This window comes from Elephas maximus, chromosome 9 (assembly GCF_024166365.1).
Source record: "Elephas maximus indicus isolate mEleMax1 chromosome 9, mEleMax1 primary haplotype, whole genome shotgun sequence".
Taxonomy (NCBI): Eukaryota; Metazoa; Chordata; class Mammalia; order Proboscidea; family Elephantidae; genus Elephas; species Elephas maximus.
The window spans coordinates 80,107,547-80,122,967 of NC_064827.1; the positions used below are offsets into that span (position 1 = coordinate 80,107,547).

Here is a 15,421-nt window from a genome sequence, read left to right on the forward strand (position 1 = left end):
GCTCTTTTGACTTGGTGACTAACATCATCCACTGTTATTACTGCACTGTACACAAGGGGGCCCATCAGGAAGCTGCTGCCAAGTGCTAGGTGGTGGGGCCACTTCCTATGGGGCTGAGTTGAACCTGCTCTGGTGATTCCTCCCCACTTCAAAATATTTTTTCAGGCTTGGTCAGCTCATCAGGATCTACCGGTGGGTGGGGGTAGGGAGAGAATGTCTATTTGACATAGAATTAATTGCCTACAAAATAATATTAATAAACGACCATTTTTTGAGTACTTGCTCTGTGCCAAGCACTATTAAGTGCTTCAGGTAGATTATCTCCCCTAATCTTCTCAATGGCCCTGTGAAGAAGGGTCTTTGCCAGCATTGGACCAGCTAGCATTGAATAATACTTACCTGTGCCAGGCACCATGCTAAGTGCTTTGCACATGGTAATTACTGTTGTGTAGTACTCAGCCATCCTATGAGGGAGGGGCTGTCCTTATCCCCACTTCACGGATGAGGACCCTGAGCCTCACAGACCTGAAGCCACATGGCTAGTTAGAGGCAGCACAGAGTTTATCATATTAGAATGCAGACACACAAGGTAATTTCTTGCTCCCGTGAGGGGTTCGGTGTTGAGAGCATCAGGGCAGGACTGCAGCCCTGGGGTGGATGTTGACCATGGCTAGGCTGAGGGGCCCAGGAGGTATGAGTACCAGGTTCTTAACCCCAGGGCACTTTGCTCTTCCCAGACCACCCGTATCTGGAGCCCAGGCACTTTGTAGATGAGAAGGCTGTGAATGAGAACCACAAGGACTACATGTTCCTGGAGTGTATCCTGTTTATTACTGAGGTGAGGGGGAGGGGCTGAGGGAAGGCCCATGGCAGCCCCTGGTCTTAGATGACTTGAGGCTGGTGGCTTTGCAGTGGGACAGAGAGCCAGAGCTGCTGCCCAAAGATGGCACTAGAAGGTGGGTTATTGAAAGGGTTGCCCCACTAGGCCTCTCTTGAAAGGTTTAAGCAGCTTCTGACATTTCACCATCCCCTCCCCAAATCAGGGGCCTGGGGTTAACTGAATCCCACAAGACTCTCGAGCTGAGGGACTGAGACTCGGTCACTAGTTGGAGATCACAAGTCTGAAGAGGCTGGGTGGGTATTGTTGAGGGGTGCATGATAGCGTATTTCCTGGCGCCCACAAGGTCTGTAGAGCCTAGGGCGTGTGAATATGTAGGATGAAACACTCCGAGGTGTTGAAGAGTTTTTCTAGAGTGGACAGCAGGATGGTTTTCTGCTGAAGGGGCACAACAGGGGAGAAGCCTGGTTAAGCAGTTGTAGCACCGTGGTAGGCAATGGGCTCAGGCTGAAGCCATGCTCCAGAGGCCAGAGGGGAATGACACATGACACGTTTTTCCAAGTCAGCTGGGACGGCCACCGCTTCCTTCTCAGAGATCTGCTGTTTTCAGCACGGTAGCAAGCCCAAGGTCAGAAGGACTTGGGGGCAGCCTAGCTCATTGTCTTGAGAGCCTGTCATGTGCTGCTTGCCTTTGAAGTGGAAGGGTCTGTGAGGGTCCGCGGAGCCCTGGGAAACCCCAGGACAAACTGAAGGAGTACGGTGGAATAAGGGGTGCAGATTCTACGCTGGAGCCTGTGGGCTTCTTATGTGGGGCTGGGGTGCGACGCTGCTTTGGCGCCCCCTGGTTGCTGGTCTAGCCCCTTGGTCCCTGTTAATAACACTTAACAAGGAGGCAGGCCAGGCCGGGTCTCAGGGAATATGGGAATTGAATTCAGGTTAAAATTTTGTGTTTTGTTTGTTTGGTTGGTTATGCTGGTGAAAAGAACACATACACACAAGAGCTTTCCCAAAGTTTGGGACTCAGTTCGGGACTCAGTTCTCTGCTATAGGAAATCCTAAAGTGACCACTAGGTGGCGGTAAAGGCACACTGAACTTTTAGTAATTTTTTTAATTGAGGGGTACGTATGGATAGGGAGGTGGGGGCAGGATTTAAGAGTTTTTAGCTGTTCCGAACTCCCTCTGCAAGGCTGGATTTTTACTTTGGCTCTAGGGCATAGTGTTAAACCTTGAATGTTAGAAGGGGGCGTGTCCCATGAGTTGAAGTGACTCTGGCAGGCTCCCTTTTGCCAGCCAAGACAGCCTAGAGCCAGGCTGGGGTTGTTGCTGGTTGCAGTACACTGTGTTAGTTCTGCAGAGCTTGTGGCTGGGCTGCTGTCATCCCCCAGCCCCTTCCATTGCGTTTTGCAGCCGTTGTGGGTGATGAGTGAGTGCCCTGGACTGCCTTACTCTGACAAAAGGTCGAAGGCCTGGCACGGGCATGGGGGACCTGGCAGCCGGCATGGAGTTTCGTGTTCTTTGCGCAGGAAGGAGGCGGTGTTGCCCCTGGAGACCTGGCAGTCGCTGTGGACTGGTGCAGCTAAGAGATTAAACAAAACAACCAAAAGTTGGAAATGGAACCCACATTCCCCTCCCGATTCTCACATGGGGACCTGCCCTGGTAGCCCTGGGCATCCAGAAAGAGGGACCCCACCTTGTGGCGCTTCTGCTGTCTCAGGAAATGCAGCTCTGGCGCCTTTAAGAGCCCATTGCAGGGAGAAAAAGAATTTCAGTTTCAATCTGGCTTCTAAATTTGGAGTTTTGGGAAGGGAGGGATCAGATTTCAGCTGGAAGGGAAGGAGCTGACAGGAAGGCGCTGTGCAGAGCCTCCCCCATCCCCCGCCCCATCCCCCCTCAGTTACTGACAGAGGAACCATTTACAAAAGGCTGATTCTCTTGGGAGTGGAGAGGCAGGAACGCAGCGTCTGTGAGTAATTTCCTGCTCAATATGGCTGCTCTGACTCACACGATTCCCCTGGGGTCACTGCGGGACTGCAGCTTGCTTGCTCGTTCTCGCTCTTTCTCTTCTCCCTTTGTGGCTAGAATGAGCTAATTTTTTTTTTTTTGGTCTTCTCACCCCCGATTTCTTTTTCCCTCACGTCTGTTTTTCTTTCCCAGAGTTGCAGTGTCCTTCTGAAGGACTTAGGGAGACCTTGGGACACTGAAGGCCTCAGGGGACAGCGCCTCTTGAGAACCAGTACCTCTGGCCTTTACACCAGTGGGGTCCCAAGGCCATTAGGGCTCCAGAGCATGGGCCCCACACTGGCTCTTGCCCCAGGCCAGCGGCCTTTCGGGGATCCGTTCCTGTGACCCTAGTGGGCGAGGCTAACCCAGGAACTGTCACCTCTGGTTGCCTCTGCTCCACTTGCCTGTCTGCCTCTGCTCACCTTGCTGAGCAGGCTCCTGGAGCTGCTGCAGTTGGGCAGAGCAGCAAGGTGTCTCCTAGGTAGTTTGCCCACAGGGCCTTGTTCAAATAGTGAAGCTGGTGACACAGCTCCTATGATTCCTAAGCTTCGGGGGTGGAGGAGTGAAGGGGTGGGCTGGAGCCTGGCCTTGTCCCCAGGAGCCTGGGGGACGGGCAAACAAGGGGGAAAGGAGGGAGGGAGGGGCCGTGGAGGTTGGGGGCGGAGCCTGATGGAGCAGAACAAAGCTTGGTGAAGGCCAGGCTTTGTAGGCTTGGTGTGCCAGTTACCCCTCCTGGAGGAAGGAGCCTTGGCTAGAAACGAGGGGAAAACATTCTGGGTGAGGGGAATGACCCCAGAAAAGTCCTGCTGGGACTGGGATGATTTTTGTCTCTGGTGCTGTGGGCTGGGCTGGCTACACTGCTGGGAAGCCTGGAAGAAGACCTTGCTACAGAACCTGGAGAGAGGCTCCTTGGGAACTTGGGCCTGGGGGAAGGGGCAAAATGGTAGCTTTTTTGGACTTATACCTTAAAGTTTCTTAAGAGTTGCCCTGACTGGAGAAGGTGAGAGGCCTGTGGGTATAGGTCAGCCGGGCAGTAGGCTACAGCTGAAGAGTAGGGGTTATGTGCCACTGAGGACCCCTGTATTATGATTCCCCAAGATGGGAGAGAGCTCGACTTATCCCTTCTCTCTGGAACTGCTCTTCTCCAGCTCCCACCATCTCCACACAGCCCCTTCTGGATCCTTCTACCCACTCAGGGTCCAAGTTACTGCTTCCTTGCCAGACTCAGCTCCTTTGCTTTTCAAAGTCATTCTTCCAAAGCCTGGGGCTCAGGGTGCTGAACCCTGTTCCTCCAGCGTAAATGCTGCCCACAACGGGCGTGTGTGGTGGTGTCCGAGGGATACACTTAGGCACACAAGCCTCCTGTCTCAGTGCTGTGGCTTCTGATGTCATGGGACCTTTGCTGGGCTTGCTGCAGAAGTTTTCTCTCCTTTCCTGGAGGGTCAGACTCTTTCAGCAAGAGAAGGGAGTAGGAATGGAGCTATCCTTGCCCTGCCTGCTGTTTGCTGCTGTGGTTGCCATCCTGTCCCCACCTCCTGGCTAGGCCAGGCTGATTTTCTGAACAGACCTTCCTCCCCAGTCTGCTGCAGGCACCCCCCGCCACGTGGCTACCAAGGTTTGAGTCTTACCCACCTTGGCCCTCCCCCACACCAGCCCCTCCTGCTGCTTTTCCAGCTTTCCTATGGCAGGTGCAGACCCAGTGCCTGTGGCTGAGCCTGCCCTTTGTATGGTGGACGGTGGGGAGGGGCGACCTGGCAGGCTTGGGGCCATGCCGCTGTGCTGTTTATCTGAATGGGGGTGAGTCACAGTGCTAGAGAGGCATGCTGCAGATCCAGGGGAGTTGGTGGGACCTGCACCAGGAGCTTGAATGGAGATTTTATTTCCCTGTGGCTGCTAGATTTGGTGGGAGGTGGGAATTGGGCCCCTTCATCTGCCTGTGGGAGAAAGAGGGGTGACTAAGGGGATGGGCAAGGGAGATTATGTTTTCCCAGTGGGCCTTGCAGGCACCAGTGTGTGTGGCCTGGTCCCCAAGCCTGTGTGTGACCGTGCTGCAGGGGAGCAGTGACATGTTTCCAGGCTACCCCCCTCCAACTTGTGGACTCTCTTTTCCAGATGAAGACAGGCCCCTTTGCAGAGCACTCCAACCAGCTGTGGAACATCAGTGCTGTCCCCTCCTGGTCCAAAGTGAACCAGGGTCTCATCCGCATGTATAAGGCTGAGGTGAGTGGGGGCTGGCTGGACCTTCAGCTGCCTATTGGCTGGCACGCCCACCCCTGCTGCCACACCAGAGAGCTGGGGCTGGAGACAAAGCAGAAGGTGCGGGTCTGGGGGCCCTGCTTCTCTGCCCCTAGTGTTTTGCTCTGAACCTTAGGCCAGCCCCTCTGATGCTTGGGACCCCAGAATCTCCCAACTGTGGAATGGGCAGTTGAAAAAGCAGTGGACTGGGTTCCAGCTGTGCTCGGTGACTTGGGGCAAGTCCCTGCTGCCTGGGGGGGCCACAGTTCCCACCTGTCAAATGACTCTTGGCCCCTCTACTCAGACTGCCTCTGAGCCTACCCCTCCTGTGGGGACAGAAAATGAAGCTGTGCTTGGGAGAGGGTTTCATCTTCTGGAGGCCTCAGCCAAAGTGCTGCTCCTCAGGCCTCAGTTTGGAGGCCTGAAGGGATGTTGTTAATGAGCTGTCCAGGTGATTTTGATGCAGGTGCCCCTCCCTGCTCTGAAATCTAAAGAGGCTTTGGTTTCCTGGAGCGCCACCTTGCTGGGAGGTGGCTGCCCTTGGGCTGCTGAGGCTGTTCTCATCTCTCCTCCTTTCCCAGCTGAGGAGGAGCTTTCTGTCTTGTGAGTGGGGAGGAGACATTTTCTTTTCACCCTTTCCCTTCCACTAGCTCCTCCCATACCTTGGGCAGACCAGTCCTGGGGCTGCTTGACCCTTGGCTGTGGAAAAGCCTAGATGTGAAGTCCCCTGCCTAGTAGGGGGTAGATGGATCCCCAAAGTCCTCTCTTTCCCCTCAGGCTGGCCCTGGCAGCTATCTCGTGGTATTGGGCACTGTCCCTTAGGTACCCATGTTTTGACTCTTAGCCATCCACTGACTTCTGGGAGGGAGGTGCCCCTGGTCTGCTCTGCTAGACCTCAGATCCCATCTACAGAGGCAGAGGAGCTGGGAGAAAAGGGTGTTAGAGGGGGAGCCCAAGGTTTGGTAGCACAAATACTTCCAGTTGAGCTAGTGCTCTCTACATAGCCCTGAAGGGGTTAATGGCTGTGCTGGAACTGACCAGGTCTGGCCCTCTGTCTCCCTTCCGTTCTCCCTCCCCCCTAGTCCCTTTCCTCTGGACTTCACATCCTGTGTTTAGGTTCCAACCCACATACCTCTCTAATCTGAGAGGCGTCGCTTGCTGGGGCTGTGCAGGCTCCTTCCGGCAGCCCGTCCGGTGCTCCACTCTGGCTTTGCCTGGCTGGACAGCAGCAGGTCACTGCCCTCTGGGCGTCCTGTTGTTCCTGACACCCCCACCCTGCCCAGCCCCACAGTGGTTGCAGTGGGAACTCTGTTGCCCTACTTAGCTCTCCCCACTGCTGGGTAGTCTGGAACATTTGAGAGGTGCATGGCTCCCTTCCAGCCTGACACCCCTCCCCCCGGTACGTCCAGGACCCAACACTGTGGCTCTTTCCTTGCTTGGGATCTTAAATGCTGTCCTTTCTGCAGGTCTCTTAGTTGAGTAACTAAAGTTATGTTGACTCAGGCCTCCTATGGGTAGAACAAGAGATCCTGTCCTTCTTCCCCTACATCCCCCCAACTTTCTGGAGGCAAAAGAGCTTCAAGCTGACAGAGGGTGGAGGCGGAGCAGGTTAAATTCAAAATGGTGATGATGCGGCCAGAACACAAGAACAGAACCATCCGCAGTGTAACAGTCAGTTACAGCTGGAGAGAGGGTGCAAACATCTGTGGATGTTGACCATGAGGAGGACAGCAATCAAAAACTACCACCAACTCAGGACAAGACAGAGGGTGTACTGGTGGATAGATAACACAGCGCCCATCCTGAAATCAGGAACCAGCTCTGGGGGCACTCCGCCTGTGCACACGGGTAGGGGGCCTTCAGCCTCCTCAAGCCTGTGTGGAAGCCAGATGTTGTTGTAGGATGGTGCTGTGACTGACTAACTGTAGTTACGAACACCAAACTTTGTAACGTTTAAGGCTCATTCATGAGTTACTAGCAAGTTGTCCTGAGTCTTCGTTCCGTGATAGTTCATGGAATTGTATGTTCCTTGACCAGAAGGATCAAGTGGAGGACTTGCATTTTCAGACCAGTTCTCAGTCCATGGGGAAGACCTTAGAGGCCCACCAGTCTTGAAGTCAAGAAGGGGCTTAGCAAAGCCAGGGTCCACCAGCCACTTGGTCTCTCTGAGCTGGCATAGAAGCCTGGCCAGGCCCTGGCATTAGGTGCTCTTCCTCAGGTGGCCCAACGGTTTGGGACTGACTGCACCTCTAAGCTGCCTGTCCAGGCCTTTTTGAGCTGAAGCACCTAATGCGTTCAGGGGGCCTTGTGTGGTGGCAGAGCTGTCTTCCTTGAGGGCCATCACTGCTGGCGCTACCTTCAAAAGGGCCTTGTCAGTACCCATAGAGCCCCTTCTCCACCTTGAGCCTCTGGTCCTAGCCTCCTGGCCTGGGCCTCCAGCTGAAAGGCCTGTAAGAGGTCAAGATGAAGCTGTTGCTCAGCCCATCTGCACAGGGTCGGACTGCCAGGGCCCAATTAGCCGGTCTGGACCTTGCTGGGATAGAGCCCTGACCAGAGGCTCCCTTCTGCTCTTGCCCTGGAGCCACAGACTTCTTTGCCCCAAGCAACCGCACCCAGATCCTGTAGCCCAGCTCCTCATCTCTTCTGTGACCCTGGGAAAGCTTTTTCGGGGGCCCCTTGGCATCATCCCAGGGGAGGGGCCCTGTGGATGAAGTGGAGCGATATCTGCCTATGCCCCGCCCCCAAGCTTCTTGCCTTTGCAGTTTCTCTTGAATGAGAGCTAGAAGCAGGCTGACCTTTGACCCTTGCTGGAATTCCAGGGCCCTAGGGGCCCCCTTTTCCAAACTCCCACCACTTCCGTGATGACATAAGCACAATGGCAGCTGACTTTGCCTCTGGCCCAGTTCTGCTGCTGCTCCTCCCCCCAGGGACCACCCTGGTTGCCTGCTCCCCAATTTCTCTGCCCAAGGCCTGGAGCCTGGCTGTGGCCACGGCTCTGGCTCTGCTCCCACATTGCAGGTTAGAGCCCTGCTCTTCTTCTGCTGCACAGAAAGGATTTTCTTTTTCACTTCTCCCCTCTTGGTCCGCTTTTGGGCCTTGTGAACCGCCTCCTCCCCTGACACACAGCTGGCCAAGACCTCCTCACTCCATGTTTCTGCAGCTGGTTGTTAAGGCGAAGGAACCTGGGCCCAGTCACAGCATCCCTTGGCCCTTCTGAGTTAGAGGCTAAGACCCTAGCCACACTATGAGTCCTTCCCCTCCTCTGGAGGCCAGAAGTCTTGTTCCACCCCAACCATGAGGTGCTCAGCATCTTCTAATTATTTCTGTGGCCGAAGGTGTGGGAGGAGTCCCGGGGCCAGCCTGGCAGATCCCCACATGCCCAGAGCTGCCGTATGTTGAGAGCTAGCCGGTGACCAGAGCCTGTGTGGTTGGCACAGCTGAGCTGGGCACAGGCAGGCTGGGGCCTGGAGCCTGACCCGTCCCTGCCCTGTGCAGTGCTAAAGCAGCGCCCAGGCTGGAGGGATGCTGGCCTGAAGGTTGTGCTGGCTGTGACCCAGGCCAGCTTCTGTGTAGGCCCTCCTGATCTCTTCATCTCCTGCCCTCTGGCAGACTCTGGGGCTAAGGCTGGTCTAGGCTGGGGTCAGAGAGTATGGCCAGGCCCCTGCTCAGTGCTCTTTTCTCCTGCCCCACGCACAGGGCTGCTGGGAATTGCCCAGGGGGTGGGGGGACATTAGCTTGTTCTCATTGTCTCACTCTGAAGTGCCAAGATGCCTTTTTTTTTTTTTGTCAGTTCAGAGAACTAAAAGTCTGAGAAAACAGGCCCTGGTTCCTTCTCAGGCTTATGTACAAATGTTCTCAAACATCTTCTCCAGGGGCTGGGCCTCAGCTAGAAGGTTCCCATATAATTTGGGAGGGTTCTTTTTTTTTTCTAAATTTTATTTATTTTGTTGTTGTTGTTGAGAATATTTTCTTTGAGTTGTGCAACCATTCTCACCCTCCTTTTCTGAGGTGTTCCTCCCTCATTAACATAATCTCACAGCCCCCTAAGGTTCCTTTTAATCTTTTGAGTTGCTGTTGTCAATTTGATCCCATATAGATAGTTCTTGAAAGAGCATAATGTTCTTTTTGTTTTTTCTACCAGTTAAGCTAAACTATTGTTTGGTTTTAAGAAGACTTAAGGGACATCTTTTCTCCTACTGGCTGAATAGTATTCCATTGTGTATATGTACCACATTTTGCTTATCCATTCATCTGCTGATAGGCATTTAGGTTTTAGGTTTAAAGATTATCTTAGTGCAGTAGTTTCAGGGGTTCATTTACCCTCCATGGTCCCAGGAAGTTTGTAGTCTATGAGAATTTGAAATTCTGTTCTACATTTTCCCCCTTTTGATCAGGATTCTACTATGGAAACTTTGATCAAAATATTCAGTAGTGGTAGCTGGGCATCATCCAGTTCTCCTGGTCTCATGGCAAAGGAGATAGTTGTTCACAGAGGCAATTAGCCACACATTCCATATCCTCCTCCTATTCCTGACTTTCCTTCCTCTGTTGCTCCGGGTAAATAGAGAGCAAGTGTTGTGCCTTGGATGTCAGCTTGCAAACTTTTAAGACCCCAAGTGCTACACAACAAACGGGGAGACAGAACAAAACCACTCAACACTATATTAGGCCAGTTAACTGGGATGTCCCATGAAACCATGACCCTAGACCTCCAAGCCAAGGAACCAAATCCCGTGAGGTGTTTGGTTATATATAAGCAGCCTCAGTAGCGATTCTTTTGTTGTTGTAGTAGTAAATATATCTACCACACAACTTTTGCCAATTCAACTTTTTACAGGTATATAGCTTATTGACAGCAATTATAATAATTGGCCATGCAACCTTATCCTTAATCTATGCAATTTTTCCATCATTGTTAACCTCCCTTTTCTCCTTCCCTCTGACCACTGGTAACCACTAATAAACTTTGATCTCTGTACATTTGCCTTTTCTTGTTTTTTTATGTAAGTGAGGTCATATAATATTTGTCCTTCTGTGACTGGTTTATTTTGCTCAGTGTAATGTCTTCAAGCTCCGTCCATACTGTAGCGTGTATCAAGACATCATTTCTCCTACTGGCTGAATAGTCTTCCATTGTATGTATGTGCTACATTTTGCTTATCCATTCATCTGTTGATAGGCATTTAGGTTGTTTCCACCTTTTGGCTATTGCGAATAGTACTGCAATGAACGCTGGTGTACAAGTCTCTTTTTGAGTGTCTGCTTTCAAGGCTTTTGGTTATATACCTAGGAGTGGAATTGCTGGGTCATATGGTAGTTCTATTTTTAGTTTTTTGAGGAACCGCCACACTGGTTTCCACAATGGCTGTACCATTTTGCCTTCCTACCAGCAATGGATAAGGGTTCCAATTTCCCCATATCTTTACCAACATTTGTTATTTTCTTTTTTTAATCTTGGCCATCCTAGTGAAAGTGAAATCGTATTTCATTGTGGTTTTGATTTGCATCTCTCTGATGGCTAATGATGCTGAACATCTTTTCATGTGTCTGGGGGCCATTTGAATGTCCTCTTTGGTGAAGTGTCTATTCAAGTCCTTTGCCCATTTTATGATTGGGTTATTTATCTTTTTGTTGTTAAGTTGTTGAAGTTTTGTATATATTTTGGTTATTAGATTCTTATCAGATATTCTCCCAGTCAGTAGCTTGTCTTTTCACTTTTGTGGTAAAGTCTTCTGTTGAACAAAAGTTCTTAATTTTTATGAGGTCCCATTTATGTATTTAATTTTTGGTGTTTGTGCTTTTGTTGTTAAACTAGATAATCTATTGTTAAAAGCTAGGTGTGACAGCGTTGCCCTGCATTTTCTTCTAAGAGTTTAATGGTTTTAGTTTGCATATTTAGGTCCTTAACCCATTCTGAATTTGTTTTTGTATATGGTGTGAGGCATGGGTCCTGTTTCATTTTTCTGCATGTGAAAATCCAATTTTCCCAACATCATTTATTGAAGAGATTTTCCTTCCCCATTGAATGGATTTAGTACCCTTGTCAAAAATCAGTTGATCATAGATATGTGGGTTTGCTTCTGGACCGTCAGTTCTAGTCCGTTGGTGGGTGGGTTCTTTCTCATCTGGCTGCCTCTCTTCTTGGCTTTTGCTTGTGGGGTTGGGCTGCCTTTCTCTCACACACATTATTTGGTGGGTCTGGTTGTGGTGGAGCAGGGTTTTTGGACCGGAATGGTGACTAGGGACTGGAGGAGGCCAGTGTCAAGTAGGGAGCCTTGCCTTTCTCCGAAGGCCTGGGGGCCACTCCTGGGCCTGGATGGACCCCTCCTGGGCCTGGAAGGACCCCTCCTGGGAAGGGCTCCACCTCACTAGTTCGAGCCTCCAGGGTTGCCCAGGGGCCCCAACCTCTGCTCTTCTTCTTCCTGCAGTGTCTGGAGAAGTTTCCTGTGATCCAGCACTTCAAGTTCGGGAGCCTGCTGCCCATCCAGCCAGTCACGTCATGCTAGGAGGGCCTGAGCCTCCCAGGCTGCTCTCCCAACCCAGCTGCGGCCCCCTCCCCACCCCTCCCCTTTGTTCTTTCTGTTTGACTGTTTACTGGGGTGGGGTGGCGAGCTCCAGGTAGACGGAGAGCATAAGGCTGAAGGACCTACGTTGGGAGAAGTGACCAAAGTGTGGCCAGTTTCCTGACAACCCCCTCTCCCTGCTGTAGCAGAGGGGCAGGAAGAGGGGTCTAGGCCTACCCCTCCTGTGCCTGCCCCTCTTTTCCTCCCATCACTCCTGTCCAGCCCCATTCTGATACCTGGGGCTGTCCTGCGCCACTGTGGGGGAGGGGCTATTTTGCCATTTCCATTGCTTTCCCTCCCCATCTCCTGTTGCCTTTCTGAGGGTTGGAGCAGTTGCTCCCCAGGGTGGGTCAATTTCCTGAGCCCCTGGTCTCCCATGTTCAGGTGGGTTCCTGGGTGCTCTGAGGGCTGGAGGCTGGGGCCAGTGACCAGCCAGCCCAGGAGTGGAGTTGGAGAAGGAGGGAGGGAGAAGCCTGGGCTGTTTTGGCTGGTGACCCCCCAGCTCCTCCCTTTCTGGCTCCCCCTGGGCCTGAGGAGATGTATCCAGAGCCTCATTCTGGCTCTGCTGTTCTTTGGCCCTTGACTTTGTTGGGTTTCCTGTTCATAGCCACACCTGTCGCCCTCCCCAAGGGATAGCCTCACTATGAGGCTGCCCTTTGGGGGCACTGGGCTCCTGGGAGGGCTCAGGCAGGGTTTGCCCCCCTCTCTCACCAGACGATTAGGTGAGGCCTACCTTTCCAAAGCACTCCATGGCGGGGAGGGGGTGGCAGAGACTCCGGGAGGGGCTTGGGGCCAGTTGTGTGTGTGGAGAACCTGGATTCCTCGTGGCTGCTGTACTTTCGGACGCTTCTGCTGCCTCCTCATTGCTTCTTGCTCTTCTTCCTGAGGCCCCTTGGCCCTGTTTCTCTGCTCCCCGGGTGGTGAGTGGGCCATCGCAGGAAGGGCTTAGAAAGCAGCAGCTCCGCTCCGTATTCTCCCAGCTGCCCAGGACTTGCTGTGGGCTTTGTGGGATGAGGTAAGCGATGGCTCCCCAGCCTGGGCATTGGCTATGAGGATGGGCAGGGGCTGAGCTGGCCGGGCCCGCCTCTAGGGGTGAGGGATGCTACCTGCCAGTTCCCGAGTTTTCTTCTAGGGCTATTCCCAGGCCTGGCTCTTGCAGACTCTCCCTTGCCCAAGCCTAGGCCTGCCCCTCTCCACTACTTTATGCCCATGTCTGGGTCCCATATACCGTTTGGGGAGGAAGAGCACCTGAGAAGCACAATATAGGGCTTGACCCTCAGGTCTAGGCTGATGGTCTGGGCCGAGGCTGAGGCAGGAGCCACAGAAATAAAAGTTTTCCTAGGAGAGGCCCAGTGCCTGTCTCCTTCCCATGGTCCAGACCACCACCCTCCGGGCACCTCCCTGCCCTGTGCCAGCGTCCCCCACCCCCTGGCCCCTTGCGCCTTCATTGCTGTTGGGATTAAAGCCTCTGTTTTGCACCTGTCACCTGTGTGAGGTTTGCCTTTTTATGCCACCTGCTTGTTCCATCTCCGGACTGTTTGTCCCTCATCAGGTCCCCTTCCTTTGGGCCGTGGTGTCTGGGGCTTGAGCTGTTTCATATCGGGGCTGGATCGAGCCTTCCCTGGGCAGTGAGAAGGCACTTGGCTGAATGTGTAACAGTTGCTTGAGCAGAGACCTAGGCTCAAATCCTGGCTCCCCCAAGCCCCTACCTGAGCCGCAAGGTCTTGGGTAAGTTACTGAATCTCTGAGCCTCAGCTTCCAGTAAATGGGGCCAGTCGGGGTAGTTGCCAGGAGTGAATAAAGGATGTGAAATCTTCAGCTCAGGGCCTGGTAGAGAACAAATACCCCCATGGTTGCTGTGGCCGTTCTTGGTGAGGGCAGCCCCTCTGGACTTCCGGGTCACCCTGGAGCAGGCCCAGGGGAGCCCTGAATAGAGACACTGGTGGAGCCTTTGGACTGGACCTGGCAGTGAGATGTGCACCTGTGGTTTTTAACAGAGTGGCCCTGCAATCTACTGCTCCCTCTCACCAACTGTCCCTGTCATGCTAGAGTTGGGAATCTGTGGGGCTACTGTGACCCAAGACTTCCTCAGGCACCCCTATTCCCTGTCTTCAGGCCAAGTCTTCTCCCCAGAGAACAAGGACGCTTGGCCTCTCTTCTGGCCTCAGTCCTGGGTCAGCTGCACCTTTTCCAGGGGATCCTGATGGCCAGGAGCCTTGCCTCTGGAGTCAGGCTGACCTGGGTTCAAACCCAAGACCCGCCACTTGCTAACGAGGAGACCCTATTAGTTGACTTCATCTCTCTGAGCCTTGGCTTCCTGATCTACAAAATGGGCACAATAATGCTGACATCATGGATCATGAGGAATTCATTCATTCCATAAAAAATGGGTGCCATTCCTCATTCTAGTGTGGATGACAGGGGTAAATCCGTAAGTAACAATGTCAAGTGGTGAGGTGTAGTATGAAGAAAATAACAGCAATTAAGTAGAGAAGGCAGGGGAGGGGTGGAGTGTTACTTGAACTAGAGTGGTCAGGAAAGACACCTTGGTGGAGGGACATGAGGCGAGACCCAAATGAGGAGGAGGAGGACCCTCCAGTAGAACTTTGGGCAGAGGGAGCAGGGTGGGTGCAGGCACAGTGCAGGGCCCAGCTAGGACTTGGGGATTGGAGCCATGGTGGGACAGGAGGTGAGGTCGAAGAAGCCAGGCTCCAAGGCGGTGGGGCCTTATGGGCTCTGCTGAGGAAAGGAGTTTGGAGTTTAGAGAACAGGTAGTCCTTGAGTTACGACGAGGTTCCGTTCCGACGACTGTCTTAAGTAGATTCTGACATAAATCGAGTACCGAATTTTTTTTTAGTTTTCATTATTGTTGCCTTTTATTATCAGAATCTTTATAAGACCCTGGTGGCGTAGTGGTTAAATGCTACGGCTGCTAACCAAGAGGTCGGCAGTTCGAATCCACCAGATGCTTCTTGGAAACTCTATGGGCAGTTCTACTCTGTCCTATAGGGTCGCTATGAGTCGGAATCGACTAGACGGCACTCGGTTTGGTTTTTTGTTTTTTTTTTTTTGGTTTTATAAATTATAACACTAAACATCTGCAAGTAAACATCTGAGAATAATGTCAGCAAGTTACACGCTGCAATGTTGTAGTACATGTTAAGATAAAATGTACCGACCCCCCCAAAAAAAACAAAAAAATAAATGGGGCAAATGTGGTTTGTGGTAAGTCGAATACATTGTAAGTTGACCACCTGTATTTAATGGGAGGCTACTGGAATGTTTTCACTGGAGCAAAGTGCCTGGATCACTCTGCTGCTGTGTGAGAAGGGCCAGGGCTGGGTGGGACAAGAGCATGGGAGGCTGTCGATGTGGTTGGGCGAGAGGTTGGTGATTCGGCTTAGGGTCCAGCGTGGAGGTGGTGAGAAGTGGTCAGATTTTGGCTGTATTTGGGGGTACCGCTGACAGGAAGGGAGGTGTGAGAGGGAAAAGCAGCAGCCAATAGCACCCCTGATACTTGGCTTGTGCAACTTGAAGCCATTTACTGAGGAGAGAGGAAGACTGAGGGATTGTGAATTTGCTGTTGGTGGGGGGATGCCTATTACCTTCTAAGAGGAGATCTGGGAGAAACAGTTGGATATGCTAATCTAGAGCCTGGAGTGGGTTCAGGCTGATGAAACAGACCAGGGAGCGGTCAGCATAATGACTGGGTGTAGAGCCACCCAGCAGCTAAGTACTCGGCTGCTAATTGAAAGGTTGGTGGTTTGAACCCACCAGCCTCTC

The 15,421-nt window shown here is 52.5% G+C and overlaps 1 protein-coding gene across 1 annotated transcript in view; it reads left to right on the plus strand.

Moving 5' to 3' along the window:
- The window catches only part of PTPA (protein phosphatase 2 phosphatase activator), a 39,905-nt gene extending 25,662 nt beyond the window's left edge, over window positions 1-14,243 (plus strand). The window contains exons 8-10 of the mRNA XM_049895703.1: window positions 738-838; window positions 4,953-5,060; window positions 11,504-14,243. Of these exons, the coding sequence (XP_049751660.1) occupies window positions 738-838; window positions 4,953-5,060; window positions 11,504-11,581 (287 nt within the window). The 3' untranslated portion in view covers window positions 11,582-14,243. The remainder of the gene's footprint in view (window positions 1-737; window positions 839-4,952; window positions 5,061-11,503) is intronic.
- Window positions 14,244-15,421: the final 1,178 nt, after the last annotated feature.